The 15,175-nt window shown below is 40.9% G+C and overlaps 1 protein-coding gene across 16 annotated transcripts in view; it reads left to right on the top strand.

The window, feature by feature from the left end:
• Mapk10 (mitogen-activated protein kinase 10) overlaps positions 1-15,175 on the top strand; it is a 266,659-nt gene that overhangs the window by 181,511 nt on the left and 69,973 nt on the right. For all 16 annotated transcript variants that reach the window (XM_059274830.1, XM_059274827.1, XM_059274829.1 and 13 more), the window contains 5 exons: positions 2,956-3,085; positions 6,244-6,302; positions 7,124-7,262; positions 7,944-8,109; positions 10,461-10,532. In XM_059274830.1, coding sequence (XP_059130813.1) covers positions 2,956-3,085; positions 6,244-6,302; positions 7,124-7,262; positions 7,944-8,109; positions 10,461-10,532 — 566 coding nt within the window. The remainder of the gene's footprint in view (positions 1-2,955; positions 3,086-6,243; positions 6,303-7,123; positions 7,263-7,943; positions 8,110-10,460; positions 10,533-15,175) is intronic.

The following is a 15,175-nucleotide window of genomic DNA, read 5'->3' as shown; positions in this document are numbered from 1 at the left end:
CTTCAGAATCATGGTCAAGGTAGCATGGTAGTTAAATTAATTTATAATTAATGGAAAGACTAGAAGTTGCTAATTAGCATACTTATATCTAATTATCACATATGAGATAAAAATTCATATTTTATCCCATGTTGCATAATAAACCCAACAAGGACACTGATTTTTAAGAATAGCAGAAGGTATCATTTGCTGGGTGCTCATACTAGCCAGGATACTACAGCTACACTCCTTCACTCCTTAAAAGCTAGTCAGACTGCTTTACCTCTGATGTGAGTGTGTAGAAACTGACACTAGCGAGTGGGTACTGTTTTCTTGTGAGTATACATTGGTGAGCAGCAGGCCTGAGGTTCTTAGCAAAAATTGCATCAAGGAAGAGCTGGCAGAGGCAGGGAGGGTGCAACAGCCTATCAGGAGAAACTGGCCAGTGATTAGCCTGCTAAGGAACCCGGGGGTGGGTTGGTGTTTCATCATTTATTCCCTGGGACCTCGGGGCTTGGCCCGCTGTTGGCAAGACCAGGCTAGTATCTCAGGGACTTAAATTCCCATGGGCTAAGCCTCACTAATTTCTCCTTTGTGAGAAATAGTTACAAATTCATTGAAAAATGGGAGATTTAACACCTAGACTGGCCAAATATGGGCACTATGTTCTCGGACAGCATTGGTAGGAGAGTCCACTGAACTGCGGCATTGACTACAGGGAACAGAGTCAGCTCAGGAGAACGACCAGTGCGCTGGCTGGTCCTGGGATCTGACTGTCTGGGCCTGTCTGGATGACTGCATCTCAAGACTGACCTCAGAGGTCACCTGACTTTGTCTGAACTGACGTCAGTTGTTACTCTGACTCCTAAGCTATCATATTTATTTTCACCCATTTATTTTGGAGATTTTAAAAAACATTAACTAACTTATATTTGGCTTGAGATTTTTCAGACTTCCTTTGAAGTGAATGATCAGTTCCTGCTGCTGCAATCACTTAGCTTGAGAAGTAGATTTACGTCTCATACTTATGAGCCCATCATTTCCCCTTTGCACCCTTGTAAGATGCCAGCCCACTTGACACCTTCCTCTACCTCTACTGTCACTGGTGGGATAAAAGTAACAAATACTACAGTGGGGTAAAAAGCACCTTTAAAATGATTACATTTATTAACTTTGTGTGTGATGGGGCAAGCATGTGGGGGTCAGAGGACAACTTGCTCAAGTTGATTTTCTCTTTCCACGATGTGGGTCCTAGGATTCCAACTGGAGTCCTGCGGCTTGGCACCAATTCCCTTCCTTTATCTGATGAGCCATCTCAATAGTCCATATGTTCTTCTTCTTTTTTTCTGTTCTAAAGCAATGTAGGTGCAAAGTGGGTCCATAGATCGCATCATCAAAGAGACCAGGGTAGATAGCTTTATTAACTCTGTGTGATAGGATTGCTGAGTGAGCATGTAAATGGATGAAAGAGTTGATAGCCCTTCCCTAGATTTCACTGACACTCCAGTGTAGCGTTGCTTTATTTAGTTCAGGACCACATGTTCTGAGAATACTGATAGACGGAAGTATATTCAGAGGAAACAGCGCAGATGGAGATGGGACTTGAAGCTATGTTCTGACAAATGGCGCGAGGACACTGGTGATATTTGTAAAGAACAGACTTTGGGGGAAGTAATGAAAGCTGACTTTCTGGATATTTACTTGGTCCTTTGAAGGGTGTCAGAGTCAATAGTTTATCATAACAAAGGGGAACACTTTATATGAGTTGTCCTTGAAGCGGGGCCAACAGGAGTCATTGGTAACCATGGAGAGATGCTTGTCTTTGTTAGAATCACGGCATCTCTATTCTCAAAGTTGCCCACTAACAGAGTGAGTTGGCCTACTCTTAGTAAGCTCCAATTTCAAAGGAACATAGGCAGAGGAAAAAAACAAAACAAGCTTTTGATGGAGCTATTTTAGAGAAAACTGAAGATTAGATGGAGGCATGTATTAGGCAAAACATAAAGCTTCATCCAAGTCACCCTGTGAGCCTCTCATTATCTTACAATATACCTCACATGGATAGAGAAAACCCCACTCTTCTTTTTCTTTTGGTTCAATAGCTTGAACCCTAAATGAGCAACAAAACTATAAATTTAATAGATCAGTTTTAGGGGTTCTGATTTGCTTATTCATCCTGCAAACTGAGACAAAACCCAGGAAACCCCAAAGTTTCTGGTATGCAACACCAACATTTTATGGGTATATCGTGAGATACAGAAGCAAGAAGGCCCCTCTCACTTCCTCCCTTGATCTCTAGAAGCACACTTTGACTATATGAAGGGCAGTCCTATTATTTTAGATTGTTTTTTAAAGACATGATAATTTATTGTTGTCTGATTGAGGGCTTCACATGTTAAGTAGCATTTACTCCTCTTGGTACTGAGCAGCAGTTATCTGTTACAGAAGCATCTCCGGATGGTGTATCTTATTTTGAACCTTGTTATAGTTCATGAATGCACACTGATGCTTGATCAACCTATGCTTTCATGCATTTACCATCAGATTGTAAAATCTGGATCTTGTCACTGGGGGAAGAGCAGATGTACATCTGAAATAACCAAAGAACCTACAGTCTATCACAGATAGAGACTACCTTCATATTATATTGACAGATGAGAAGTTCAAGCTCCAGTAGATGGAATGACTTAACATAGCCAGGCACCCTATGGGAAATTTGAGTACTTGGCTTTTGTCTCCTGATCCACAACTCACTGACGCAGTTTGAAGCTGCACTCTGGCAATGTCCCACTCCTTCTCCTTCTTCTTCCACATCCTGTCTGCCCTCCTCTCCCCATCTTCTTCTTCCAGTCAATTACACCTTCCATTATAATTTTATTGATGTGTAAACTAAAAGCATCTAGGTAGGATTCCAGAGGGCTATCTTCCTTGTCGATGCTGTGTGCTGAAGTCTGGACTGCTTTTGAATCTTGACAGTGCTGCATACGATGCTGTCCTCGACAGAAATGTGGCTATTAAGAAGCTCAGCCGACCCTTCCAGAACCAAACTCACGCCAAGAGGGCTTACCGGGAGCTGGTCCTCATGAAGTGTGTGAACCATAAAAATGTGAGTTTCCGTGTTATTTTTGAACCCCTGGCAGTGGGAGGTTGTGAGATGAGAGGAGGAAAAACAAGGACTGCTCCAGGAGGAAGGCTTGCTTTGCCATTTCCATCTCTTAAGATTGTTTATTTGGCCCATATGCTGTATTTGGTTTTATTGTCCTCATGGTAGCTTCCTGCTTAAAAATTATTCAAAAGCCATATGGCCTGGAGAAGATGAATGTGACTGATATGTCCCTAATATGAAATTAACCTTATTTGGTTGTCACGCTCAAAATGAACCCAGGAGCCTCATGCTTTTCAGCCTAAGTGAAGCTCCCAAACAAGCAAAACTTGCAGAGAAACCATACAGGAAAAGATATTTCTTTATACTTTGAGTTCGTAATAAATGGGGGGATATTTTTGTCACCATACTGTCTCCTGTATGACACTCCTACTTAGAGTCAGGCAGAACCTTCAGCTGTTGGGGGGCCCTGCTGTGTGAGCATCTCGCTTTGGGATGGGGAAGCGGCAGGTGCACACCCATGGAAAGCTCTTCAGGGCAGAGACAACCGAGCCTTTGCTCAGTGCATCCAGGAGGAGTCAACCACTGCTTCAGAAGCCACACTTCCTCAGTCTCAGGCAAGGACCTTCATCCTCATGCCCTGTCTCTTCTTAGTAAGAGGAAATCAAAGAAAATTATTTGACCTTCTGGTGACGATTCTTAACAGTTACAACAAGTTTGCTAGGCACATTATAAATTTTTATAAATAAAACTAAAAATAACAGATATCACATGTCACATGCATGGACACAGGCAGGGAGGCAATGGTGTAGAAAGCTCTCCGTACATGAACTGTATCTACTTAACCATCCTTCCAGACCCTGTAGGCCAACATCGTATGGAGAAATTTCCAATTGCTTGGCCAACTTGAAAAAAAAAAAACAAAAACGTACTTGATGGTGTGGTTTGGATATATTTCAACTGTCTTTTCCCAAGTCTCCAGTGCTGTGACGTGAGAGGTGGCTAATCCTTTCAAAAGAGGGACCTTCAGATTGCTTAGGATGTTGGGAGACACGCCTTCAGAAGACACTAGGTAGCTCTCATAGTACCTCTAAGACTTCATGAGAATGACATGAAAATGTGAGCCCAGTCACTGTTCAGCTTCCTACTTGGAGATATGATTTTTCTTCCTGTCCCTCACAAGCGATCTCCAGAGCCAAGCCAATGTTGGCACCATGCCCTTAAACTCACACTACAGTGACTAAATAATCTCACCGTGAAGTTAGTCTGCTTTCAGCCTTGTCTTGTCGTAGCAGAAGACAGTTGTGTACTTGCCCTGATGTTGACTGCAATGAAGGGAATTCACAGTAACTGTTCCTTAAGGGAAACAAAGAGTTCCCAATCGCCTTGACAATTTATAGACAACATCAAACCTGCTATCCTTTTTTATGTATGTGTATGTGCATATAATCTTATAGAAACATTTTTTTTTAACAAAGAGAAAGCTTCCCTATGACCAGCTGTAGTTCTTCATTAATACTCAAAGCAAAGGGAAAGGCTATTTGAGTATGGAGTACTGCTAATCCTGTGAAAAGTGAAGAAAAACAATGAAGTAGTCCCATTAAACCTTTAATAATAGGAAAATCCATTTAGAAGATAACTCAATTCCAGGAAGTGATGAGTGTTGCGATCGCAGGGTTGTGACAAATGCTGACTCATGTCTGTGCCTCCCGAGACTTTGGAATAAAACAACTGAATCAGATTCCCACTGGAAAATGCTGCGTGGAAGCAGAAGTGTCTATGATGACCTCATTCTGAAATTGAGTGAGCTGTTTGTAGGGCATTTGCCTAGTAGGCTCAGTACTGCAACAGCAATAAATGAGCTTCTGGCTGGGACTGTCAGGGGCTGGAGATAGGACTCCATGGTTAAGCTGGGACTGTAGGGGGCTGGAGATGGAGCTCCATGGTTAAGGTGGGACTGTCGGGGGCTAGAGATGGGACTCCATGGTTAAGCTGGGACTGTAGGGGGCTGGAGATGGAGCTCCATGGTTAAGAACATGGAATGCTCTTCCAAAGGAGCTGGGATAAATTCCCAGAATCCTCATGGTCACTCACAACTATATGTAACTCTGATTCCAAGGAATCTGAGGCGTTTGGCTTCTGAAGGCACCAGACCTCCCCACAGTGTACACTGTATGCTTTGAGACATTTTCCTTAATCATTTATGCAAACAACAACAATGAAAAATTCCACAGAAATGACCCATTTTTCAGTTATTTAGAATTGCATTGTTTTGACCACTTTTTATGTTAAAGTGCCAACTTACAAACTTTATGAAAAGCCATGGAATTTGTTTGTGCCCTGGATTTGTTTAAATATCAAGCTAAGTTTTTTGTAAAGTAGATTTCTCTTCACATCTACATTTTAAGTAGAATATCCTCATTTGTTTATATTTTCATTTACACTGACACATTGATGCATAATATTTAAATGGGAACACATATGGGGTTATCTATATGCATGATTTACATAGAATTGAGATGAATGTGGTTTTTAGATTAATTTATTTGTCACCTAATTCACAAATTCACTGAAGTAAGAGACTAAATGGTTAGGACTGAATTTAGCTAACTCTTCAACTTGCTTTTTGCCCGATTTATCATTGATATTGAGCACGGTGCACCTCCCCACCCCAGTACTAGGATATTGGTTGAAATTGTTTTTGATTGGCATATAAAAGTAAAAGAAAGTTTCAATGACAAAACCAAATTGTGACTTATGATGTGACTTTTGCATTTGGAGGAGCAACGGTCCCTTGGGAGGTTTGATGAGTATTTTGTCATCTTTCTCTTCTTGGTGACTTTGCTCTTTGTGGATTAACCACCTCACAGCTTGTGTGTGGTCTCGGAGCCACAAGAAACAATATGATACACAGGTCTTTTCTAGCTGCTGCCTCAGAATTGACTTTATAATTTCATTATTAACCTTCAGACAGGTTTTATGTGATTTCTGATCACACTTTTCTGTTCTATGAAGCAAGTCCAGAAGAATTTCCAATCTTTTCTGTTTCCATCATGGCTTTCTTTATTGAGTGTCTTACCCTGGGAATAAATACATTCATACTTTAAAAATAATTAACTTTCTGCCTTATTTCTTTGTCCCTTTCATGCTCTGTCTTCCAGATTATTAGCTTATTAAATGTTTTCACACCTCAGAAGACGCTGGAGGAGTTCCAAGACGTGTAAGTAATAAAACAACAAAGGTAATGAAGGTTGAGCCCAGCCCTCACTCAGATAACTCCAGGGGATGACAAATATAATAGCAACAGAGACAAAAAGGATGAAATTCCTTGCAAAGATCAAAGAGACCTAAGGAACAGGACCCAGGAAATGAGGCAGCAGTATGCAGTGACGATTCTGCTGTGGTGTGACCTCCTGAAGGACACTTCTGCCTCCTTTTGGCCCATATGGTTTGTTGTTCCACACTCTTGGTAAATCAGGGAAGTAAGAAAGCCTTATTGATTATTTACTCATTATTTCTGTGAACATTTTCAGGATGGGTCAGTTCATTTTGAGAACTATTAATAAAGGACATGCTGCAATTTTTTTTAACTGTCTTTGCAGTGCCTTTAATTTTGTGCAAAATGAATCTGTCTGGAATGTCAGTGACAAACACAGGCTGAGGGCAGTGATTCTGGAGCACAGTGTCTTCTTCCACACAGTTGCAGCACACTTTAGAAGTGACTGTCTTGATTCCTTTCCTCATTTGTAATCATAGTGCTTAGGAGAGAATTAAGGAAATATAGGGAAAAGTGTGATCACTAAAGGTTAGAGAACAGATGGGCATGAGCCACATACTAATTAGTGATGTTGCTATATGCATGTGGTTGAGTCGCTGCAGCTGTTCATCATGATATACTTGGAAGTTTCCCATAGTCTCAACTCAAGCAATCACAGAACTTGGAAGTTCAATAAACTTAGATAAAGTACAGGACTCTGACAGCGATGGAAGGTCATTCTAGAACCTCCTTTCTGGAACTAATACAATGGGTTTACCTTCTAGTTACCTAGTGATGGAGCTGATGGATGCCAACTTGTGTCAGGTGATTCAAATGGAGTTGGACCACGAGCGGATGTCTTATTTGCTGTACCAGATGTTGTGTGGCATCAAGCATCTCCACTCTGCTGGAATTATCCACAGGGTAAGAACATTTACTCTAGAACTGCAGTATGCCGACTGCTAGGGAACAGAAAGAACAGCATTGAAGTACTTTTTTAGGGAGAATTGGTCAAATACCATGCACTTGGTAAATTTGTAGATGGGTAGCGTTAGCACCCGACTAACTGATATGTAGAAGGGCCTTCTGTGTGTGCTCTGGTAGACTTTGAGTTTGTATTTTTGCTCACTGAGAGCCAACTTCTGAAGAGCCTTGTATTTCCTAGCCCTTTGACATTCAAAGTCGGATGAGTAGCTGAAATAAGACAGCTCATTTCCATTCTTCCTTTCTGGAAAAATAAGGGCAGCTACCCTGATATGCTCCCTGTCAGACCTAAAAATGACACTCATCCTTAAAGGTTTATGTTGTCCTAAAGAGAAACCTAAGAGATGACAACAAATGATGAGTTATTTTTCCCAAGACTTCTTCCCATGTGAGCCTAAGTTGTAAAAATAACAATACAGTTCTCTTCTGAACTTAAAATATTTTACAAGGGCATTTTTCAAAATCTAAAACTACCTATGGCTTGTCACAGTAATCCTGTGCTTTCCGTAGGGTCCTGCAGAAGGCTGTTGCAGTGCAAGGCTGCACTGTGTAGTGTTAGACTAGAAATCGCAGTTCTTGTAGAAACTCACTTTCACTTTCTCCCCCTGTTCCTATCGTCAGGACTTAAAACCCAGTAACATTGTGGTCAAGTCTGATTGCACTCTGAAAATTCTTGACTTCGGACTGGCCAGGACAGCAGGCACAAGCTTTATGATGACTCCGTATGTGGTGACACGATATTACAGAGCCCCTGAGGTCATCCTGGGAATGGGCTACAAGGAGAACGGTAGGGAGATGACCCTGGAACAGTGAAGCCGAGGGTTTGTGCTTTAGATAACTGAGTCATTTTTGTTGTAACAGAGAAATCCTTTGGAAAAAGAACTGCCAGCGTTCTTATTCAGAGAGTTCTTAAATACCACTAGGGGGGTCAGGCGTGAAGAATGTGAAGCATGTTTCTGAGAAGCAGGTTTGGCTACAGGAACTCTAAAATTCGATAGCTGAAAAAGAATTGCAAATAGAGTGTGATTACACAGTCGGGTGACTGCTAACTGGCACACAGGCTTCAGACAGGGAGAATCACTCCTAACTGCATTGCAATGTAGTCCAGATACTTGTGGAAACTGTGAGAAAGATGCTTTAGGTAAACACTTGGCTTTTGTGTAATATCTCGGGTTGATGGCTGTGGTCCTCAAGAAAGACTAACAAAGATATTACAGAACCTTGAAGCAAGTCAAGTTAGCATCATTCAAACTATAAGCTTCTTGTTGTTATGTTAAATCCTCTGTAAGTAATATTTAGTGTAGCACTATCTAGTAAATCTTAATAAATCCAAGAAACCATGTAAAGGAAAAAAACATTCAATTTTACATTATTTCTTTGACAAGAAAATCTAATGTACATGAACATGTTGAAAGAAAGACTCAGAAAAATATTTGAAATTCAAATTGAATTTTGATTGATTAAAACAGAGGGTTTATAAAAAAACTTCTTGGAAAGCTTTGCAGTCTATCATTTTGTCTGAAATACTTATTATATAGAGCCATGTTGAAAACCATATCAAATATACTTAGAATTTATATTAGCTTTAAGTTAGATTTGTATATGTGCCCTGAATACCTGTTTTTATGTTTTATATGTTTAATTCCTAGTGATCCATTTTCCCACATTTTATCAAAACAAGTACTACTGTGTTTTTTAGTGTAATTACTGCAGAGCGCATTTATGTGCCATTGAAGTTAGAAACAATCATTTGCACACTTCCAGTCTAGAGGATTGCTGTTACACTGATGTCTTTGTATGCAACAAAGGGACAGTCAGCTCTGAGCAGGCCACTGCCAGAGCTGTGTCACCTTCTGACTTACGTTAATGGAGCCTTCCTCCTGAGTGAAACACAAGGAGGATTAATTAAAGAGAAGTCAAGAATTGAGGACCAGAGTTACCAATAATTTATTGTATATTTTAAGGGGAAGATTTTGAATATCCCAACGCAACGGATTGTAAATATGCTAATTACCCTGATATGATCACTACACATTGTGTGCATATAGCAAATATCCACAGGTATGATTACTATGTGTCACAAAAATTAGAAGGGATAAGGACGGACAAGCCTGGAAGTCTGAGTTTGTCTGGTCTGTGTTTTTAGATCTTTGTCACACAGACAGAAGGTATTCAATCCCTGTTCCTGTCTTTATTCGAAAGGCCCACAAAACAATGAAAAACCCTCATTGCTGTGCAGGGAGGTGTGTCTCGTACCTGTGTGTCATCTTTTCTGTCCGCTGAGGGTGGTTATCATGCAGAAAAAAACAGCTTGTTCTTGCTCCAGGCATGCCCCTCCTGTGCACCTCACCCTGCTTTCCACCCCTTGGAGCAGCTCTGCCTAATGTTTTTGTTTTAAAATCTCCTTGTCCCTGATAAATGTGAAACTGGAGAGAGTTAAGGTCGGTAGGAGACATGTCGGTTAGCAAACAGGACAATTGGGAAATAAATACACATACTTCAGTTTTAACACCTTTTATGCATTTTCACTTCTCAATATCTCCTTTGTGCATATGCTAATTTATCATTTTTTCTCAAAATATTTAAGATAGAAATTAGAGCTGGTGTTTATCTTAAAGAATAATTTCTGAGTGAAAAATCAATGCTGTAGCACAGGATTTACAGTTTCTCACCACAAAGCTCACCAACCACTTCCTAGTCTCTTGGATTTGGTTGAATGAACTCTTATTTGGGACAAAGGATGTTCTCTTGCTGCCCACTGCACACAACTAAACAAAATAGGAGGTGAACAGAGTCACCCTACAGGGATGTATCCAGCAAATGCTATCAAAACTGTCTCTGAGACCTTTAGCTGACACCTGCCTGGAGATTCCCTTGGCTTAGTGACTGTTCTCTTCCTGTCTGTGACATCGCCAACTCATGTCAATAAAGATGCAGTTTGGGCTTCCATAGAATACTCTGTTTTACACATGAATTTGAGCTCTCATCGTAGAGACTGTGTGATAACGCAATGTGAATTTTAACTCACATTCAGCCACTTGAGGTGGAATGTGAGAGTCTTACTTTCCCGTCACCAGAGGCAGTTACCTCAGTTAACCTTGCTTTCCTCCTGTCTTCGCTCCCTCTCTCCTGTTCCAGTGGATATATGGTCTGTGGGATGCATCATGGGAGAAATGGTTCGCCACAAAATCCTCTTTCCCGGAAGGGACTGTATCCTTGTACCTTTGGCTTCACCTGTTTTATTTTCTCTTCCTTTAAACTCGTAATGATTTTACCAGCAGAGTAAAGACAGAGCAGAAAGTTGGGTAAGTGGAGTACTTGTCACAATGAAGTGACGATTTCTATACTCTCTCCAGCACTGTAGACTGCCTACCACATGACTTCTTCTTCTTAACTTCCAACAGCAAGCCTTTCTTATAAGCTAAAATAGGAATGCCATTTTTCAGAAGTAATGGAGACCACCAGACTCTAAGTGAAAAACAAACAAAACAATAACAACAAAAACATAATTAGCAAATGAAGTCACTCTTTGCAGGTCATTTCCCATGATCTTTCTAAAGTGATTTATGATCCACAATATTCAAGCCTGATTTCCCTACTTACTTTCCCTGACAGTCTAAGCTTTCATCTATGGGTCCATGCATAGACAGGTGTAAATAGGCCACTGTAGCATGCATAGCCCCAGTAAAGGGTGAACTTCCACCCTTAGGAATCATAACTATCATTCACATCAACACAGGTGACTTTAATAGGACTTCATTCACTTGAGGTTGAGAGGTTGAGAGATGGTATATACACAGGCAATTATAGGGCTCTGCTTGCTGCACCAGAGTGAGAACCTGAGTTCAAATCCCCAGCACACATGCAGAAGCACCCAGCTGTAACTGCAGTGGAGGGGCAGACCTCACTGCCAGGCAGCCTAGACAATCAAAGAGCTCCAGGTCTAGGGAAAGCCCCTCACTCAGAACTCAAGGTGGAGTGTGACTGAGGGCAATACCTGACAATGACCTCTGGCCTCCACCTGCACCTGCACACTTGAACACACACACACACACACACACACACACACACACACACACTACACACACACACACACACGATTAGGTCATTGCTTTTCCCACTAGGTTTCTTAGAGGGCTGTGTATGCATGAGAATTACTAAAGCAGATGAATTTCTTCAGTGACCAGAAATTCACTCTCTAGTAAAAGTACCCATTTGTGTTTATGATATGTGGAAAATAAACTTCATATAGCACCAGGAGAACATACTTTGATGAATGCAGAATATCTTACTAATGAATGCTAGTGCAAATTATGGTCAGCACTGACTGACAGCTTCAACGGCAGTACAGTGTTAATCAGAATAATTGTTAGAGATTTGGATTTTGTCAATAAGAAACATGGCAGATAACTCTATTACACATTTTATTTGAGAAAGTTCTATTAAGTAATCCTTATATAAGAAAGACCATAATTTTATTTCAACATGAAAAGAAAGGTTAGAGTTCAAAAACCATGACTTAAGAAGAAGTCAATAGCAAATGAGCATTTATGCATTCTGCTGGACGTTAGTATGATATTGCTAAGTCCCAGCATTGACACAAAGTGCTGGTCTCTTCTAGCCCTTCAGTGATAAAGACCCTGGAGCCAGATGCCACTTCTCAGCACTTGAAATTATAAATTGAATTACAAGTACTGAATGAATACAGTGCTTACCACTATCTAGAAATACACAAAGCATGTGCAGTGACCCAGTAATGACTTCCTACTGAATATGTGTGAAGTGACAAGATTTTGAGTGTATTGAGGTAAAACACATATTGATACAATTGATCTTACCTGTTCCTTCCTATTCTTTTTTATTGTTAATATTGGCACATTTTAAATTGTATGCACAATTTACATGTGGGGCTGTTGTCTTTTTCATTGGGTAGTACTGGTGTAGAGGTTGAGACAACCCTGAGACATCCTTCTGTCTATAATTCATTTTACACGATCATTTGCCTCATGCCTGTGTCCACAGGCACATTTCAGATGTGACTACATGAGACTTTTTCTTTACATCAAGATAGTTATTTGTAGTTTGGGGATCAATTACATAACCAATGTGTCTGAACATTATAACCCGTATTCACATGTCAGTGTACTGATCTTACTCACAAGCAGAAATTATTCTTTGTGCTTTTGCCTTTGGGGTAAAATACATTAAAAACAGAGAGAGGTACCTCTCCATCACTGCTCAGAGTAGAGGCTGCAGTTCCTGTGGGTCACCTGCTGGTGGAGAAAGACAGGCCAGGATTTCTCAGCAGCCTGAGACCTGGCTGTCCTAGGTCACTTTTCCACAGAGCAAGACCCTCCTGTGAGCGAAATTTAGCTCTCCACTTACTTCTCAGAGTTGCTCTTCTCTTTTGACAGTTGAAACTCAACAGCTGACACAATTAGAATAAACTGAAACTTTTAAAATCTAAATTGACCCTTCAGCAAAACAGAGATAAACACATCATTGACGATATTCTGTTTTTTTTTTTTTTTTTTTTTTTTTTTTTTAATTCTTTGGGGGCCTGCCTTTTATTTTTATTTGTTTTAGAAAAATTTTCAACCTGAATGAAACTGTGTAAAAGTCAGTATGGAAACTCTGCATCCTGATACATGTGCTCATCAAGTCTAATCTCTAACACAGAGAGTACAGCCTGTAGGGAGGTCTGTGTGTTGTGTTCCTTTATCTCGAGTGGTTATAACACAGAGCACAGGTCTTTGATAGCCAGGCTGACTGCTCTGTGTGATACAAGTCTACAACACTGTCACTTTCTGACTCGGGCTTCCTACTGTCCTTAGAGGAAGATCAGGCCATTGAGGAAGCTCACTGAACCACAAAGAACAGGCACAAGGATTTGATGGTTTACCCGGAGAAGAACTATGACAATATGTCAGCATAATTGAAATAATTATAGGATTTGCTGGAAGTAATATTGAAGTTTAGTATGCATTAATTGAGACCCTGACTAGTTCAAGATCTGCCGGCTCTCCTACTTAGAAATATTAAAATACATGTAAATTAATTAATATTAATAAGAGTATCAAATTATTCTGACTGGAAAATAACACAATAGTCTATATTCAACATCATTCCTTACTTTTCACAGAACTTTTAATTCTGTAAGAAAGCAAAAACATTAAAATGCCTTTGCAAATCAGAAAAAATCTTATGAAATTTTTACCAATGACTGATTTTTTTTTCACTTAAATCTATCTTTTCATTTTGAGAAACTCTGTGGGCTTTTCTGGGTGTTTGCTATTACCCTGATTCCATCCCAGGGCCATTTACTTACTACTGAGTTAGGATGTTGGCAAAGATATGCGATTTTAAACATAAAAACATAGAGTACCAGAGAGATGGATCAGTTGGTAAAGCAATTTGCCTTGCAGGCACAGAAACACAAGTTCCGTTGTGAGAACACGCCTAAAGAGACCAGACATTGCAGTACATTCCTGCAGTACCGGCACCTGAGAGATGATTCAGGCAGATCCCGGGGGCTCTGGCAACCAGTCTAGCTTACTTGGCAAACGCCAGGCTAATGAGAGACCCTGTCTCAAAAAACAATGGATATAGCTTGAGGAATGGTGCCTGAGATTGTTCTTTGACTCCATGCACCTGCTCATACACAGGAATAAGCACCTGCTCACCCATGTACACACTCATACTCACACACACGCACACAGAGTGTATACATAATTGGATTTGCTTTCTATCCATTAATTTTCTAATTATTTTAATATTTCAATGTTTCTAACTCATTTTTTATATTGTGCATTAACTCATTCAATTTTTGTGATAGTTTCATGATGGAAACAGATTCCCTCAGAGCTGGGCTGTTTACAGAGTACAGAGAAGAGGGCCCTCTGCCTTCTGTGTGAATTCTCTTTCTTTCAGCAAGTTTATAGTGAAACGGCTTCAACTCACTTGGTTAGAAATTTCCCCAAACCCTGTGCAGTCCTCCTTCTGTCCACTCACTCCAAGCCCCAGCATGGCAGCGCTGTCCTCGGGATCTCAGACTCTCCCACAGCACCCCTGCACTGTCCTCGGGATCTCAGACTCTCCCACAGCACCCCTGCACTGTCCTCGGGATCCCAGAGACTCCCACGGCACCCTTGCACTGTCTTCAGGATCCCAGAGACTCCCACAGCATCCCTGCACTGTCCTCGGGATCCCAGACTCTCCCATGGCACCCCTGCACTGTCCTCAGGATCCCAGATGCTCCCATGGCATCCCTGCACTGTCCTCGGGATCCCAGACTCTCCCACAGCATCCCTGCATTGTCCTCGGGATCCCAGACTCTCCCACGGCACCCCAGCCTTTTCACAAGCCTTCTTTAAGCCTGCTTATTCTTTTTTTTAATTGAAAATAACTTTTTCATACAGTGTATTCTGATCACCTTTTCCCCTTCCTCATCTCCTCCCACATCCTCTACACCTTCTCATCCATCCAACTCCATGCTTTCTTTCTCCTCTCTCTTTAGAAAACAAACAGGCTCTGGGCGGTGGTGGCACACGCCTTTAATCCCAGCACTCAGGAGGCAGAAGCAGGCGGATCTCTGTGAGTTCGAGGCCAGGCTGGGCTACAGAGTGAGTTCCAGAAAAGGCTCCAAAGCTACACAGAGAAACCCTGTCTCGAAAAACAAAACAAAACAAAACAAAAAAACAAAACAAAAAAAAACCCAAAAAACAAAAAAAACAAAAAAAACCCAAAAAACCAGGCAAAATCAACCAACCAAACAGTACAACAGCAACATCAAGAAAAACAACAACAACAACAACAACAAAAACCCGAAACAACCAGAGAATTAAAAAAAAGAA

Source organism: Peromyscus eremicus, chromosome 10 (genome assembly GCF_949786415.1).
Source record: "Peromyscus eremicus chromosome 10, PerEre_H2_v1, whole genome shotgun sequence".
NCBI lineage: Eukaryota > Metazoa > Chordata > Mammalia > Rodentia > Cricetidae > Peromyscus > Peromyscus eremicus.
This window is presented reverse-complemented; position numbering and strand designations above follow the sequence as displayed.